Source organism: Gallinula chloropus (assembly GCF_964237585.1).
Source record: "Gallinula chloropus genome assembly, chromosome: 27".
Lineage (NCBI taxonomy): Eukaryota > Metazoa > Chordata > Aves > Gruiformes > Rallidae > Gallinula > Gallinula chloropus.
Genome location: NC_140112.1, coordinates 6,252,726 through 6,270,081, shown reverse-complemented (window position 1 = coordinate 6,270,081; position 17,356 = coordinate 6,252,726). Strand labels below are relative to the sequence as shown.

Sequence of the window (17,356 nt, the reverse complement as noted above, 5' to 3'; positions counted from 1 at the left end):
GTGCCTGACGGGAGCGCCCTCGGAGCCGCGGTACCCCCCGGGCTGCCCCGTGCTGGGCTCCCGCACCCGAGTAACGGGGCTCGGACACAGAGGCCCCTCTGCACCCCAAAATGCTTCGGGGGCACCTAAGCACCACCCCGCCTGTAGCCCCCCAGCCTTCATCCCTCCAGCCTGCAGCCCCCATCCCGCATCCCCTCATCCTGCATCCCCCCAGCCTGCATCCCCCCAGCCTGCATCACCCCAGCCTGCAGCCCCCAGCCTGCAGCCCCCCAGCCTGCAGCCCCCCGCCTGTAGCCCTCCCCCCGCCTGTATTTCCCCTGCTCCGGGCCCTTGGCCCGAGGGGGTTGAGGTGTGTTGGTCCCAGGCATCAGTGGGCAGTGGAGCCGTGTCCCTGAGCGCTACCCCGTGCAATGTGTGTGTCCCCAGCCCAAGGCTGCTGTCACCCTGTTTGAAGACCCCGAGAGTGACAGGAGACACCCCAGGCCTGGGGAGGGGGTGGGCTTTGCCCCGTAGCACCCCCTGACCCCGCTCCGGATGGGAGAGGAGACTGGAGGAGGCTGCGAGTAAACGCTCGTGGGGAAGGGAAGAGAGGGAGGGGACAGGGAAGGGACAAAAGCACGCGGAGGAGCGTGGGGAGGCTGGGGACCCCCACCCACCACTGCCCCCCGCCGGGCTACACGGGGCTCCCGGCTTATTCCCATCCATCCCCGAGCTGTCACCTCGCGTGGCCGAGGCGCCGTGAGGCGGGGCCGGCGATTGGGCGGCTAAAAATGCTTCTCTAATCTCCGCGCTGATCTTTCCCCCCCTGCCCACCCGCCCCGACCTTCCCGCCGCCGCAGAGCCAGCCCCGGCGAGAGGCAGCCAGCCCGCTCCGCCAGCGTCCCCCGCGCCCCCGAGGTACCGGCCAGGCGCGTCCCGCCCCGTTAGGGGCTGTCCCGGTGGCTCCGGGCGAGGCGGGAGGTCGGCGTCGGTGGGTCGGCTGGGGCTTGTCGCCCTGGGGGCTGCTGGGTGGGTGGGGGGTGCCTCGAGGGGGCGGGTGGGATGCCGGGGTCTGGGTGTGCTGTCCCGGCGCTCTCATCCCGAACCCCCGCTGGTGGTCCCCGGTTGGGTGGTGGGTTTGAGTTGGGGGGTCCCCAACCCGCTGTGACGGTGGGTGCTCGCTGGGCAATGAAACCCTGGCAGAGCAGCAGCCCGTTTGAAGCCATTTCCAAGTTCTGCCGGGTGGTGCTGAGCAGGGTCAGCATCTGCCTCGGGCTCCACCTCCCACCCCCTCCCCAGATTTCCTGGTCACCCCCTTTCCCCGGCCTCGCAGCACCCCTGGCAGGGCGGGGAGGCAGAGTGGGTCCTGCCTGCGCCTCCCGGGAGGGCTGGTGTGGAGCGGCAGCGCGGGGCAGAGCTGTGGCAGGGGGACAAAGCTAATGGGGGCTCACAGACCTGGCACCGGGGGGCTGGTGGGACACGGCACACGCCAGCCCTCACACTGCCCATTGCCCCTGTAGCCCGCCCAGGTACCTGCTGCATCCAGGGTCCCTGGGGGGGCTTTTAGGACGGGCTGCTGTCCCCCCAAACTGTCATGGGGCCCATGCTGCCAGGCTGGGGGCTGATCAGCTGCTCTCAGCTCCAGGTGTGGGGTCCCTCCAGCCCCCCATGGATGCATAACAGAGGGCTGGGACCCCAGCAGGGACAGCCTGCAGTGGGGGGGCTGGCAGCAACCGCACTCTTCACACCCCCCACCCCATCTCCACCTCCCTGGGAAGCGTTTGGCATCGTCTTACCTGATGAGAAACTCAGGCTCCTGCTCCAAGCCCTGTGCTCAAGGGGTTCATCCTGCACCCACAGCCCCTCTCAGCAGAGCCCCCCCCCGCCCCAAGCTCCCTAATCCATCAGCTGCAGGGGCACAGCCGGGCACCGCGATGCCCGAGCACCTGGCAGGGACTGAGGCTCTGCAAGGCGGCTTAGGCTGAGCCTGGGAGCTGCCGGGGGGCTCTGCCTTCCTGGCTGCAGGCAGGGGCCGATGCTCACCTCCCCCCACCAGCCACATTTACCCCCAGGGTGTGAGATCTGGAGGCACATGGGGAAATAGGGTGAGATTTTGGGGCTGCACTAGGGCGAGTGGGGTGATCAGAGGGACTACTGCCTGCCCCAGGAAGCTGGAGGGGCTACAGGAGGCTGGGGGAGGCTGGATTCCCCCCCACCCCGGGGGTTGTGCCTGCGCTTTGGGCTGCCTGGACTGGTGCAGCCCCAGAGCAGGAGAAGGTGAGGGATGCGGCACATCCCGAGGTGGCTGGAGCTGCCTGGTACCATCCTGGGGCTCATCCCATGGAGCAGGGGAGCAGCTCTCGCCCGGCTCGTCCTGCATCTCCCCTGTGCCTGCCTTGGAAACGGCAAAGCAAGCGCTTTGCTAAACGGATTAGAGCTTCTCCAGCAGCCTCTGGGGCTGCTCCCGCTTCCCTCACCCCCCCGTCACCTTCCCTTCCCAAACCCCATGGCTAAGCCAAATATTTGGGGCAAGAGCCGCCCCCACGGCACAGCTGGTGGGGGAACCAGCCCCCCAGAAGGATTTGGTGCCACATCGCAGCTCCCATCACACCCGACCCCAAAACCCTCCCCGAAGCCCTGCGGATCCTTCCCACCTCCCATGACTTTCCCTTTCCAGACCCAGGAATGTATCAGCCACTGGCTCAGCTGCTGCTGGTCCTGCTGCACCCACCCATGAGCCCCCCTGCCCGGGCTGGCACTGGCCCCATCCTCTCGCACCTCTCCGCGGGGTGTGTGGCAGGGCGGGAGCTGGATTTAACTGTAAAAGGATTGAGGCAGACAAGCCCGGGCTGCTGGCAGGCATCGATTAGTGACGTGCACAGGGGCAGGGCAAGAAAGGGGAGGGTAAATCGGCGTGTTTGCGTGTTCCACAGGGAGCCCCAGCCGGGGTCTGGCTCTGAGTGGGATCCCCTTGTGCTGGAGAGCCCGTATCCCCAACCCGTATCCCAACCCTGATGGTTTCCCTGGTTGTGCCAGGGCAGGATGCTGCCAGGGCCAGGATGGAGCTGAGGTGGAGCTGGGCTCCTCTGTCACAACTCCACAGGAGAAGGAGGAGACCTGAGGGAGCAGCTCTGCCCAGGGACAGACTTTGTCCCCGCGGGGCGGCCAGCCCTGCCTGCTGTTTGTTCACCACCTTGAAGACAAACACAAGACGGGGCTGTGATTTTGCAGATGACTCTTGGGAAAGGAGGGGACTCGTCCAGCCCGCAGCTGTCTGGGGGAGAGGGCGGGGGGGCTGCACCCGCATCTGGCTGCCCTCAGCACGGGGTGGGGGGAAGGAGGCGGTGAGACCCCAACACGGCCGCTGCTGTGGGCAATGCATGGGGGGTCCTCCCAGGCAGCTGCCTGCACTGAGCTTCGTGCACTTTCCCAGGAAAAATGGAGCCTTTATGTCCTGTCCCCAGCCCCTTCCCCGGAAGGGCTCGGAGGATGCCCCCGGGGCCGGTTATGAGCAGACAAGAAGGGGATTGTTCTGGTGGGAGCTGGGCTTCTGGCAGCACCTGCCCCACGCCAAGGGCCTCCACAATGGCTGCCTTTCTGCCTAACTGCTGCAGAGCGGCCAATTATCCTCCGCTGCTAATTAAAGATGCAAAATAGCCCTGCACTTGCATTCTCTCAGCAAGCCCAAGAGGGCCCCTGGGACCGGCAGCACATCCATGGGGAGGGCACAGCCTGGGCACGGGGTGAGCACGGGGGGCAGCGGCCTCATCCAGCCCTGCAAGCTCCAGCTCTGACCCCCAGCATGGAGCAAGAAGGGGCAGGGAGAAGCCAGGGATGAGCTCAGGGTGTGCGGGATGCCAGGACTCCTCTCTGCCCCCATCTCCACACAGCTCCCGAGGGCTGGGAGGTCTCCCATTGCTCCCAGCACCAGCCAGCTCAGCAAAGAGCACCAAAACCAGGGGCTCTGCCTTGATTTAGGAAATGCATTTTCCTTTCCTTGCCAGGGAGGCAGACAGGAGCAGGCAACACTTGAACATCCTACCCACCCCCCCCCCCCCCACCTTCCCCAGTCATGCAAAGACCAGGGGCTCGCAGCAGGGTGATGGGCAGAGAGGCTGATAGCCGGTGGCATTTCTCCCCTCTCCTGCCCGCAGCAGCTCACTGCACAGGCAGGCTGCTGGCAGCCAGGAGAGCACGGTGTGGGCTCATTTGCTCCACTCCTCAGCTTGTTGTGGTGCTCGAAGAGCCGTAATTTCAGAGCAGCAAGTGGCCCAATAAATCAGGGCTTGTTTCCTGCCAATACTGGCCACTGCTTCCCACAAGGAAACCCATTTCACAGGAGGGGAAATGACTTACCTGCGGAAATAGTAAGCGGTGGGATGGGGAGAGCCAGGGAAAAGTTTTCGGTGAAGGAACCGGCTGGCATGTTGCAGGGTCCTCGTGTGTGGGGGCACTGAGGAGCCCGAGCTGCTGGGGAAGGAGACACAGGTCAGTCCTACCTGCGTGGACTGCATTCACTACAAAGCTGGTGGCAATGGGCTGTTAGCACTGGGAAACCTCCCCCAAGTCATTGAGGTGCCCCCATCACGCCCCTGGACAGCATTTGTCGCCCGATGCACCATTTGCTGCTCTGTGGCATGGATGCTGCCAGGGCAGAAGGCAGCTGGGACAGCCCAGCGGTGCCTGCAGCAAGCCTGTGCTGAGAACTGCCAACTCATTGCAGGCAAAGATGGTGCCCAGTTAATCAGCACACACCCCCCCCCCCCCCCTGTTCCTCACCCTGAAACCCCAAGGGACAAAGATCCCCCAGCGCCTGCCAGGAGCCACTGTCCATCTGTGCTCCCGTGCTGGGGGGGGGGGGGGGGGGGGGGGTTGGGTCGCTGGGGTCTCTCGCTGCTCCCAGCTGGGCATGAAACATTTCGGGGGCCCTGTCCCTCCAGCTGCGAGGTGGGAAGAGCCGCTCAGGTGGCAGGGAGCTGGAAGGGGCCGGGGGGTGGGCAGGATGGGGAGCCCCACCGAGCTCCATTAAGCAGTCAAAGGCGCTCGTGAGGGGAAAGCTGAGCCGGCACCGGAGCCTCCTGGGACCGGGTCGCGTTCTCCCAGCAACACGATCCCAGCGGCAGCGGCCCCGCAGCCTCATTACTGCAGCTTCTGCGGGCGGCTTCGGTTACTCGGCTGGAAGCGCCCGTCTCCTGCCGGCTTTTAATTTCCCTGACATCACCCCCGAGCTGGGGGGAGTGCAGGCACGGTGCACCCGGGCAGCTGAGGCGGGGGAGAGACAAGCCACCCTCACCTGCATCCCCCCCCGCCCCGGCTCCCTGACAGCCCCGGCCGTGGGCTCCAGCCTCCTGCTCCCCCCGCGGCAGCAGCATCCTGTGAGATGTGCCAGTGACCCCGGGCACAAGCCCCCGGGCTCTGGAGGGGGCAGATGGCAGTGGGAAGGAGCCGCTCTCCTCCCTGGCCTCGAAGAAGCCTTTCTGGGGTGCAGTCGCTGGTTACCCTGTTCCCCACCCCGCTTTCCCCAGCCCGGTGCTGCTGGGAGGCAGGGGCTGGTTTTGCTTCTCCTGCCAGCCTGTTCCCAGCCGGCACATTTGGCAAGGAGGCGGCACCGGCTGCCTCTCTGAAGGCGTTCTGGGGTGTTTATTTCTGCAAGAGTCACAGCTCAACCCTAAAATCCTCCTTGCATCCCCTTCCTGGGGCTGCTGGAGATGGCAGCGTGCCTGGGGGAGAAGTGGATGGAGGGTGTTGCTGCCCAGGAGGGACAGGGACTCAAGGAGCAGTGGGATGAGGACCCTTGGGACCTCAGCTCCCCAAAGAGCCTCCCAGCAGAGCAACCTGAATGAGAAGGAGCCTGTTTGTGGCCCTAACGGAGCCACTCAGCGACAGGGACCGGGCACCCACACGCACCCGGCCGCAGGCTCCTGGCACCCCACCACATCCCCCACCCACGTGCCCTGGCCCACAGCACCCCATGCAGGGGGTAGCCCTGTCCAGTGGCAGGCTGGCACCGGGGGTGGGGGCAGGTCCCTGGGCCTGCGCCCTGGGCAAGGGGTCTGGTGACAACAGCGGGGGGGTCTGCGCAGGGGCTGGTACCTGCCCGGGCTGGGTGTACAGAGGCGGGGGGGGTGGGTGTGAAAGGGGGGTGTCCCATCTCCCCCTTCTTCAGCCCCCCTCCGGATGATTTTTTTGCAACCTTTGCAGGCAGCGGCTCCATCCCCCCCGGTTGCCATGGCAACGGGAGGCTGCAGGCAGGGCGCGTGCCCGCGGCCGCGCGCGCTGCCGCACGGCTGGTGCGGAGCTCAGCGCAGCGCAGCCCGCCCGTCCCGCCGTGCCCGGCGGAGCCCCCCGGGCCCCCCGCGGCCCCCGCCGCCCGGCCCAGGTAAGCGTCGGCCCCTGAGGGGCTTTGCCGGGAGCAGGCGGGGATGGGGACAAGTGAGGCCCCGGGGGGATGGGGCTGCGTGGGGCCCTCGCGTGGGTAAGGGGTAGGGGTGCGGATGGGATGGGGGAGGGGGTGCCTGGGTCCTTTGCGGGGATGGGGGAGCTTGCGGGGGGGATGCTGTGCGAGGGCCAGGTGGTTTGGCGAGGGTTTGCACCTCCTGCCAGGACACCGTGTCCCCTAATCTCTTCTGCAAACCCAGGGAGGTGTGGGGGGGGCATGACCTTCACCCCCCACCCCGTGCAGCCGAGGGTGTGCTGGGGCAGGGGACACCCCTTCTGCGCTGCTACTGCACTCCCAGGTTTGTGCCTCAGTTTCCCCAGTTGCAAATGGTAAGGGGGATGGCACAAGTCCATGTCGTCGCTGTCCCCCTGCCCAACCGAGCACCTCACCCCATCGCTGAAACCCCTCCTTTTGCCGTGGTCACTCCAGCTACCCCTCTCCTCCTCCCACCCTGTCCCCCTGCCTTACTACCCCCAAGGCCCCTTCCTGCTCCACAGACACCTAAAACCCCACAGCCCCTCCAGCATCCCCCTGACCCAGCAGCCACATTCACCTCCTCCCACCAGCAGCCCCAGGTTCATCCCAACAAGGTACAGGGGACAGGACTCCCCCCCCCCCCCCAGCACGTGACGCTCTGGTTTCCCCCTTCTGCGCCGCGGAAGCAGGGGGATGGCACCACAGTACCCTCCACCACCATTGTTTGCTACTTCTTGGTTTAACTGCAAACCTCATCTTTGGATTTCTGCCTAAACCTGCTCCTGGGACCGCAAAAATCCCCGCCTGAGCATCCTTGTTTACAGTGGCAAGAGAAGGCTGGAGGCTGAGAAAAAGCTGCAGGGCTGGAAGGCAAGTTGAAACCCCACAAGCTGAGGCTCAGCCCCATCTCCCTTCCCCACCGTGGTGTCTATCCACATTCCTGGCACATCTGATGCACCTGAGCCCTGCTGCAAGCTCCCCTGGAGAGAAACACTGGCGTTATCTGCAAATTCCATGCATATTTCCAGAAATCCTTGCACAAGGCTCATAAAATCTCCCTAGAAGATGTTTTAATGGCTGTCCTGTGCTCGGAGCAGGGTAACTTTGGGGAGCATGGGAGGAAGGTGAAGGTTCTGCAGAGCACCCATGAAATGCAAAGCCCTTTGCTGCCAGGGCTTGGAGCAAACCCATCTCCCCTGGCTACTGCAACCTGGCAGCACCCAGGGCAGGTGGTTCCCACCCCAGACAGCGAGGTGGGCGTCCTCCCTGTCTGCATGTGGGACGTGTGGCTCCCAGTAACATTCCTGCATCACTGAACCTCCTTGGCAAATGCTCCAGTTTTGGGGTCTGTGTCCTGACCTGACAGGGTCCAGCGAGTCCCTGTTTCAGCTCCCACCCCTCTCACCCCCTCCCAAATCCTCAGGCCCATCTAGTCAATGCAGATGACTGTAATTGAAGAAAGGTGGCTGCCACAGGCTCATCCCACACAGGATTCATTGGAAAAGCAGCTCCCAGAAGAAGTTGCACGCCGTTAACCTACGTGCCACCTCCGGAGACCCGCTGTCCTCACAGCCACCTCATGCATCACTCGAGCATCTGCGTGCACTGGGGCCAAGACAGCCCCACAGTGCTGCCCAGATCCCACAGAGAAGCAAAGCACAGGGAACCCCCAGCCCCTCCTGTCTGGCCACACTTCAGCTCTTTGCTCCGAGTGTGGCAGCTGGAGGGGCTTTGCCAAGGGATGCAGGATGAGGCCCTGACAAGCCGTTTGCAGTCTGCTCTCATGGAGCTGGCAGCTCGGGAAGGGCGCGGGCTCACCTCCCTCCCGCCTGGCCTTGGGCTCTGTCTGGTAACGAGAGGGGAGGATGAGAGGGGAGGATGCACGTTAGGGCTGCTCAGCCCCGAGCCTCAGCTCCACTCCTGCCTCCTCGCTCAGTGCCTGGTGCAGAGCCGGCTGCCAGCGTGAATCAGCAGCGCCCGCTTAACCCTTTCCTCACAGGGTCCCCATCCATCAGCTCCGGAGAAGGGGGGGAGCTATTCAGCCACTCCACAGCCAAACCCCTCTGCACCCCATCGCTCCCTGGGCTGGGACCCTCGCCAGCACCGTGGGAGCGCTCCCTGTCCCAGCCCCGTGGATGGCAAGGATCAGCCCTGCACCAGTGGGAAACCCACAGCCTCCTGGCTGGGTCAGAGCCGAGCAGCAAACACAGGGACTCTGCCCAGGGACCTGCCATCGTGCCAGGGGCATCTCACCCTCCCCATTCCTTGCCGTACCAGGACCAACACTTGGGCATCGGTGCCCACGCCGGACGCGGTGCTGAGGTTGGGTACTGCCAGTGGCTGCTGCGGAGCCGTCGTGGTGCAGTGGGAGACGCTGCTGCCGGGTTCCCCAGGGGTTTGAGGCAGCCAGGCTCTGCTCACGGTGCTCCCCAGGAAATCCTCAGCCGTCTCTGGTCGATTTGTCTTTGCTGTGGGTGGTTTTCATGTGGCGATAGCAGTGATGCGTCGCGCTGGCATCACCCCCTGACAGAGGCACGACCAGCCCTGTGCTGAGATAAGGGAGAGCAAGTGACATTCCCCATAGCCAAAAAACCCCAAAGCCCAGCCTGGCTCCCTGCCCCCAAACCCTTGCACTCATCCTTGGCTTCATGTGCTTACAAAAGGAGCCAAAACATAGCAAGAATTTCACATCGTAGCCCCGTGGAAGGTTTGATTTGACAGGCCAGGTCAGTCCCAGCATTTAATTGTGATAAAACCAGCTCAGACCATTGGGTCCTTTCCAATTGCCAAGCTTTGGCTTCAGTGCTGGCAGCCGCTGGGTAACTACAAGGCAACAGCGTGCAGCAAATTACCATCCCATCCCCAGCTCCAAGTGCTCTGGCAAACAAAGGTCCCCGGTGCCCTCGGCTCGAGCAGCATCACCCAGGCTGGGCTGCGGCTCTGTGTCAGGATGCTGCGGTTGCAGAAGGGATTTGCACCAGGGAAACATCCTGCACTGCATCGGGTTGTGCTTGGGGCTGGTGTCGGGGAGCTCCCTGCTTGCTCTGGTTCCCACAGACCGAAGGGAGCTGCCAGCATGGCTTCCCCTGCTCTGATGCTTTCATTGGAATCAGCTGCTGACTCTTCCCTCCCCAGCCCCGCTGGCAGGGCTCACACCCAGCCCTCTCTAATCCTCCTGCCCTGGGACAGGATGGGGATGGGGACGGGGATGGGGACACAGGTTTGCTCTGTGCTTCACTCCCCTCCTTGCAGCGCATCCACAACCCTTGGCACAGGGCTCTCTGCAGCAGAACTCACCCTGGGAGGTTCAGCTGCCCCCCCTTGGTCCCTGCCAGTGTGCAAGCAGCCAGGACAGGGACACATGCAGGCAGCTGACTGTTCCCTGGATCACGTTCCCATCACCTGCTTTTTGCCTGCAGCAGAGGTGGTGGGGCCAGGGCAGCCAAAAAAACCTGGAGGCAGAGTAACCTGCTGCCCAGGTGCAGCTTCTCCCACAGGATGGGGCTGGTGCCTGGCACCTCACCAGGGACCCCAAAGCCCAGGATGGGCCCTGAGGCCACTGAGCCAGGGTTGCACATTTAATGGTGGTGTTACAGTACAGACAGAGAGTGGGGAGAGGCTGGTCCCCCCTGAAGGCACCTGGCTTGTTCCTCTTGCCCTTCCCAGCTGCAGGGAGCAGGTAGGCAGTCAGTGTGGATGCTGAAACCCCAAAGCTCTGCAGCCCCTCTGCACCCTGGGTGCCCAGGCTCTTCTGCCAGAGGCAGGGGACAGCAAAACCAGTCTGTGTCTGCCTGCGTGGGGCCAGGGCACTGCTGTCCAGGGCTGCCAGCTGGGGAGCATGGGCAGCTGCCCGTGCCCGCAGTGTCAGCAGCGCCAGCCCTCTGCATTGCAGCAGCCTCCTGCCTGCACGGGGTCGCCCATCGTGTCCCCAGCTCCCACAGAGAGTAGAGACCCCCCACTCCTTGCAGTGCTGGGGGATAGCAGGAGCTGCCCCGTGGGTGAGATGAGCTGTGGCAGTGCTCAGCACTGAGCAAGCTGATGCAGGGGGACGGTTGCTGCAGGAAGAGCCCAAGGGCACGCGGGGGCAGGAGCTGCAACAAACTTCACCATCACTCGATGCTGAACGTTCCGCAGCTCCTTTCCAGCGGCTCTGTGAAAACATGGGGCTGGGGGGGAGGTGAAGCCAGAGCCCCCTCAGATGAGGGTGCCCAAGTGGCAGTGCGTGGCCGGGGCTGGCAGCTCACCATGCCACGGCTTGGCTGCTGGCACTGTGGAGGCCGGGATATCACCGCCAGCAGCCTTGATGCGAAGCGATGGGCTGCACCGGTGGGGCCAGGGCAGCAGGCGTGGGGCTGGCACACGATGTGCCCGCAGCCGGGGTGGGCACACGCATGTGCGTGGCCACGCGAGGACAGTCCTGTGTGTGGGTGCGTGGCAGGAGAGCGGCAACACGGCGGCAGCCTTAGCTGGGAAGTGATGCAGAGCCAAAAATAACCCCCAGGCTGCGGCTCAGACCAGGTAACGGCGAGGAGAGGGAGCTACAGCAGCCGTGTCCCACAGCGTCCCGCAGCCTCGGCTGCTGGCGGCTTGATGGGGGTCCTCAGGGCTGGCTCATGTCCCCAGGGTACCCCCAGGTGTGGGTGCACTCCCTCCCTGGGGTCCCTGCCCTGGCCTTGAGCAGAGCTGGGGCTGTCACCCCAAGGATGCCCTTGCCGTGCCAGCGCAGCCTCTGCAACCAACCGAAGAGCCGTTGACACAAGCAAAACCCCCAGTGCTGAGCGCTGCGCCGTGCCCGGGGTCTGCAGGGACACAGCCACGCTCAGCACCCCGCGGGGTCCCTTGGGGGTTGTGCCACCGGGCACCCTGCCGCGCTCTGGGTGCACTGGGGCAGCCTGTGGGTGTTGGGGCCAGGTGCTTGCACAGGGAGGGAGCACGATGGTCACGCCGTGGGTGCCAAGCAGGCGTGGGCGCCGCGTGCTGCCGGCTGCGGGGGGACAGTGCTGGCGCCGTCGCGGTCCCCCCCATCCATCTGCGTCTCGGCGGCTGAGCGAGGGACAGTCAGTCACGCGTTTATTTTTAACCGGCTGGGGAGGGCGGCAGGGATTGGTGCCTCCCTGGTTATATCACTAAATCCCTGCCAGGCCCTGTTAGTTCCAGCACAGCGAGCCCTGCGCCACGCTCCAGTAACCGTTTCAGCCCCCCATCCTTCTGGGGCTGTGCCCTGCTGATGCCCTGCCCTGGCCCGTGGGCTCCTCTGGGCCAGCTGTGCGCACAGCTGGATGGTGGGGGCACCCACCAACTCTTCCCCATGGGTGGGCACCAGGGTGCTAGGACCCCACGTCACCCAGCCCCTGCCACCCTAGGTGCGGGGTGGGATGCAGGCAGCCAGGTCTCCCGATGCCTGTTCCATCTCCCTGGGGAAGAGGATGGCGCGGGAGGGGAGGGAATCGCACCCAGATCCCGCTCCCACACACAGCCCTTGCGGGGACGTGTTGGGGGGCAATCCACGCCGCTTTGCGCCCATGCGGGTGGCAGATGCCACGCAGCACAGACCCCCCCCGAGCCCTCCTGCGGCAGCACCGTCCGCATGCGGGGCAGGGTAGGGATGGCGAAGATGCTCATGGCCACCGCGGTGCCGCCCCCAGCCCCAGCCCCGGCTCTCGGCCAAGCCACAAAGGGTTAAGCCGTGCAGCGGGGCCACGTGACGCTCCGGGGATCCCGTTTTTCTGAAGATCAGGACGGATTAGGGTGGAATATCGGGACGAGAATTTCTTCGGACGGCGCATCCCTCCCCCAGCACCCCCTCGCCCCCCCGCCTGTCGCCCGCGGCTCCCCGGGACGCGCCGCGCCGAGCCCCAGGTCCCCGGCCGGTGAGCTCCCCGCAGCGCTGCTCCCCGCGATTCTCCCCCCCTCCCCCAGCTCGGGGGGTATGTGGGGGGTGAATGGCACTAAGCGGACGGCGGCTGTGGGTCCGCAGCCGGCACCGACCCTGGGGTGCCCGCACCGCCGTGCTGCGGGGCAGGAGCGGGGACGGGAGGACGGGGGCCCCCTGCTTCCCCCCGCCCCCATGACCCCCCCCTCCTCTCCCCGCAGTGCATGAGGGGGGTGTTCGCCCGAGAGTCACCCAGCGCCCTCACTGACGCCCACGGCAGCGCCGGGAGCCATGTCGGGGTCCTACGACGAGTCGGCAGCGGCCGCGGAGGAAACGACCGACAGCTTTTGGGAGGTGAGCCCCGGCCCCCTCCCCTCTCCTCCCCTCCGCTCCTCTCCCTTCCCGCGGGGCCCCTCGGGCGCTGCCCTCCCCTGCCCGCCACCATCCTTCCCGGGGGCTGCGCGGTCCCAGCCGGCGCCGCTGGGGGGTCTCAGCCTCCAGAGGGGTGCAGAGCGATGGGGGAACCCAAGAGAGCAGGCACAAAAGCTCCATCCCCGCACCCCCATCCCCATCCCGGGCCAGCTCCCGCAGCCCCGGCTCCCAAACCTGCCGGTCCCGGTCCCCATCCCCGTCTCCATCCTTCTCCCAGGTGGGGAACTACAAGCGCACGGTGAAGCGGATCGACGACGGGCACCGGCTCTGCAATGACCTCATGAACTGTGTGCACGAGAGGGCCAAGATCGAGAAGTCCTACGCCCAGCAGCTCACCGACTGGTCCAAGCGGTGGAGGCAGCTCATCGAGAAAGGTACCGACACCCCCCCCCCCCGCCCTGGGAGGAGGCTCCCTCCAGGACACCCAGGTCCCCATGCACCATCACAACATTTCCTGGTAGAGGTGGGTGCAGGATGGTGCTCAGCTGCCCTTCCCTTTGCTCCCCAGGCCCCCAGTATGGCAGCCTGGAGAAGGCATGGGGTGCCATCATGACAGAGGCAGACAAGGTGAGTGAGCTGCACCAGGACGTGAAGAACAGCTTGCTGAACGACGACTTTGAGAAGGTGAAGAATTGGCAGAAGGATGCCTACCACAAGCAGATCATGGGAGGGTTCAAGGAGGCCAAGGAGGCTGAGGATGGTTTCCGGAAAGCTCAGAAGCCCTGGGCCAAGAAGCTCAAAGAGGTGAGGAGGAGAAGTGCAGCACCCATGCCATCTCCCAGCTCCAGCTCTGGGTGCCCAGTCCAGGCTGGGAGAGCCAGGCAGAACATCCCTGGAGGCAGAGAGATGAGCAGGGGCTGCGATTGCTGCTCTGATGTCCACACTCTCTCCTCTCCACAGCTGGAGACAGCCAAGAAAGCCTACCACCTGGCCTGCAAGGAGGAGAAGCTGGCCATGACCCGGGAGGCCAACAGCAAGGCAGAGCAGTCCAACACCCCTGAGCAGCAGAAAAAGCTCCAGGACAAAGTGGAAAAGTGCAAGCAAGACGTGCAAAAGGTGCGAGCCCCTGTCCTGCTCCAGGCTCACGAGGCATCGGGCAGGGAAAACCATCAGAACAGCCCCCTCTCTGCTCCCATTCATTCTCCTTTTCCATCCCTACACTTCTCTAGAAGGATGAGGACTCGTGGGCGATACTCAGGGCAGAGATTTACCCCTCTTACCAGGGCAGAATCTCTCCAGCAACCAGACTGATTTTACCCTGCAGAGGCTCTTGGCTCAATCTGGGCTCCCCAGCATGGTGACCACCAAGCCAGACCCTCTCAGCACCCAAAAAAAGGCACCCTGAGGTGCTCGAGGTATAACCACAGTACCTTCCTGCACCTTTGCAGACTCAGGAGAAGTATGAGAAGGTGCTGGACGAGCTGAACAAGTGCACCCCGCAGTACATCGAGAGCATGGAGCAGGTCTTCGAGCAGTGCCAGCAGTTTGAGGAGAAGAGGCTCAACTTCCTCAAGGAAGTGCTCCTGGACATCAAGAGACACTTGAACCTGGCCGAGAGCAGCAGGTAGGTGCCTCCCATGCTGGCTGGGCAGAAGGTGCCCACGCAAAGTCTCCTTGAGGTGCCAGGGAAGTAAACCAAGCCCCGCAGGCTCCAGGGTGCATCCAGGCTAAGGCATGTCCTGCAACACAGGGAGAGGGGTTTCTGGCCAATGCAATGGTCACCAAGAGGTACCAGAGTGGCAAAGGGCTGTGCAACCCCATCCCTGGGGTCAACCCCCCCACCTACAGCACCCTGACCCCCATCTCTACCTTGCAGCTACGCCAACGTCTACCGAGAGCTGGAGCAGACCATCCGCCTTTCGGACGCGCAGGAGGATCTCCGGTGGTTCCGCAGCACCAGTGGCCCTGGGATGCCCATGAACTGGCCCCAGTTTGAGGTGAGGCTGGGCAACCTGGCTGGGGTGCTGGTAGCCCCAGGGCACGGCCGGGTGCTCAGGGGCCGGTTGCCTTGTGCTTGCAGGAGTGGAACCCAGACCTGACACACACGATAACGCGGAAGGAGAAGCAGAAGAAGGGCGAGGGGGTGACCCTGACCAACGCCAGCAGCACGGGCGAGACGGGGGCGCCGGCGGGCGAGCGTGGGAGGTGAGGTGCTGTGGGAAAGGCATGGCATTGCCTCTGCAAGCAGCGCCAGTGCTGTGGGGACACAGGAGGGGACGCGGGATGTCCTCAGTGACAGCCACTGCTCTTGCTGGACTGCCATTAGCTGGGGGGGGTCCTGCTTGCTGCAGCCTCCCCCCCCCCCCCCTTAACCTCGGGAAAGCCGCAGTGTCCTCCCAGACACACAGTGCCTGCCCACCCCACCGCCCCCCGCCCACCCTGACAGCCCCTCTCCCTCCTCCCCCTCCCCTTCCCCGCAGTGTGAGCAGCCATGACCGTGGGCAGACCTACAGCGCCGAGTGGTCCGATGACGAGGGCAGCAACTCCTTCAACGCCAGCGAGGCCAACGGCGGCACCAACCCCTTCGACGAGGAGTCGGCGGGGAAGGGCGTGCGGGTGCGGGCGCTGTACGACTATGATGGGCAGGAGCAGGATGAGCTCAGCTTCAAAGCAGGTATGGTCCATCACCGGTGCCAGGTCAGGGCTCGTCTGACGGAGCTGTGGGACCCAACATTTAGGTGGGAAAGTCACCTGAGCTATCCCAACCCTTCAAAGAATCGTCCTGGCAGAAAGGGGAAGGCACAAGCTGCGGCCAAAGCCCAGGCGGGGTAGGAAAGGTGGTGGGATGGGACACACAAGGTCTCATGGTGGAGCCATTGCCTTTCTCCAAACCACTGGGCTCAGCATCAGTCCTAGAAACACCCCACAGCTCCATCCAGAGGAGAAACAAGGTGGTAGAAGAACCTCCAACACCTGCAACCAACTCTCCCCCTTTCCACCTCCCTCTCCAGGTGACGAACTAACCAAACTCGGTGAGGAAGACGAGCAAGGATGGTGCAAGGGGCGCTTGGACAACGGGCAGCTAGGTCTCTACCCCGCCAACTACGTGGAGGCAATCTAAGTCTTGTGCTGTGCTCCTCGTCGCCGTCAGCAGATCCACCCACCCTCCATCGTCTCCATCTCTCCACCAGCCAACCAGCCATCTCGCCGTCTGGTCCTTCACTCCTCACCCTTAGAGATTCAGACATATTTTCCAACCAAGCTTTTATTTTTTTAAGAGTTGTCTCTGAAGAGTATTTTGCATAGTCGCTTTCTCCTCCTCCTCCTCCTCCTCCTGAGATCACGTGAAGCGAAGGATGACCTTGTCTGTTCGTCCACGTTAGTTGGTTGGTTTTTATTCCTTCTCCGAGCGAAAAGTTTGATACCTCAAGATCTTGAAGCCCAACCGAGTGAGAGCTCCTGAGTGGTTGGTTCTTAAAGATACTGAAATCATGAGCCGCCTTCTGATTGGCTGGAACTGTTCCAAAATGCACAGCGCCCAAGCTCCTGGCACCAATCAAATTCACCCCCGAAACCCCCCAGGAGGGACTGGAGTCTGGCTCCCGTGCTTTGGTGTTGTCATGCCCTCCTCCCCGGTTCATCCTCCTCCTCCCTGAAGGAAGGGGATGAATGTCCCCCCCCTATGCCGCAGCCACCCGGCCCCATCCGTGGGCAGGTCCCTGCTCACAGGTGGATGCCCAGGCGAGGTGGGACCAGCCCCACCATGGAGCTTGGTGGCACCTCCTCACCTTCCTCCACCTCCTCCTCCTCCTCACTGCTGGGCTGGAACGTGTCTGGAGCATGTGGAGGCTCCCGAGCCGATGCCCGGCGTGTGCTGCAGGGAGCAGCATCGCCCTTTGCCGGGCAGCCACCCAGCGCACCCCAGACCCGTGGGGAGATGATGGCCCTGAGATGCTGTTCGGAGAGGCCCCACCGCAGCCCGGTGCTGCTGGAAGCACCTTCACGCCCAACCTGCACAGCAAGGACTGGCTCGGATGCTGCTGGGGACCGTCCCCATCCATCTCCCCTCCCGAAGAGACGCAGGAGCAGAGCAGGGATTTGGGGTAAGCCCTGCCCAGCCTTGCGCGGAGCTGCAGCCAGCGGGAGGACAAGGAGAGCAGTGTGGGTGACAGACCCCAGCCCGAGCAGCCTCGCCCCGTGAAGCCAGCCAAGAACAAAGATTCCCAGGGCAGGCAGCATGCGATGCCCTCTGCGTTCCCCAAGGGGCTCTACCCCTCCCGTGTTCCGGCTCTGCAACAGACCACAGCACGGATGGGAGCCCCTCAGCACCCACGGGGCACCACAACCCAGCATGGTCACCCCCCTGCCCCAGCCCCATTTACCACCCTGAGCTCTTCCCTGCCCATCCCCTCATCTCTTTTCCATACCATACCCCTCAGCAGCATCCAAGCCGTCTCCTTCCCGCATGCTCCTCCCTCTCCTCTCCAGCTCCTCTTACGGGTTGGTGAATTTTTTGGCTCCAGGGATCAAGTGTTCTCGCAGGGGCAGGAGATGCGCCATGCGCTGGGCGCGGTGGGCGAGCGCCGCCCAGTCCTGCATCCCCTGCCAGGTAGGCAAACGGGAAAGGGGGGGGCGGGGAAACCACCCCCCACCAAAACAAAAAAGAAGAAGTCAGAAACAACCCAACCAAACACCCGTCTCAGCAACGCACCCCGGTT

General features: G+C 64.1%; 1 protein-coding gene across 1 annotated transcript; it reads left to right on the top strand.

Moving 5' to 3' along the window:
* Nucleotides 1-12,557: 12,557 nt before the first annotated feature.
* Nucleotides 12,558-15,759, top strand: PACSIN1 (protein kinase C and casein kinase substrate in neurons 1; the record flags this gene model as incomplete). The annotated part of the gene is made up of 9 exons (XM_084276087.1): nucleotides 12,558-12,620; nucleotides 12,916-13,072; nucleotides 13,207-13,442; nucleotides 13,599-13,754; nucleotides 14,087-14,262; nucleotides 14,515-14,635; nucleotides 14,719-14,843; nucleotides 15,119-15,312; nucleotides 15,650-15,759. 9 exons carry the CDS (start codon nucleotides 12,558-12,560, stop codon nucleotides 15,757-15,759), a joined length of 1,338 nt encoding a protein of 445 aa, XP_084132213.1.
* Between the last annotated feature and the right edge of the window lie 1,597 nt (nucleotides 15,760-17,356).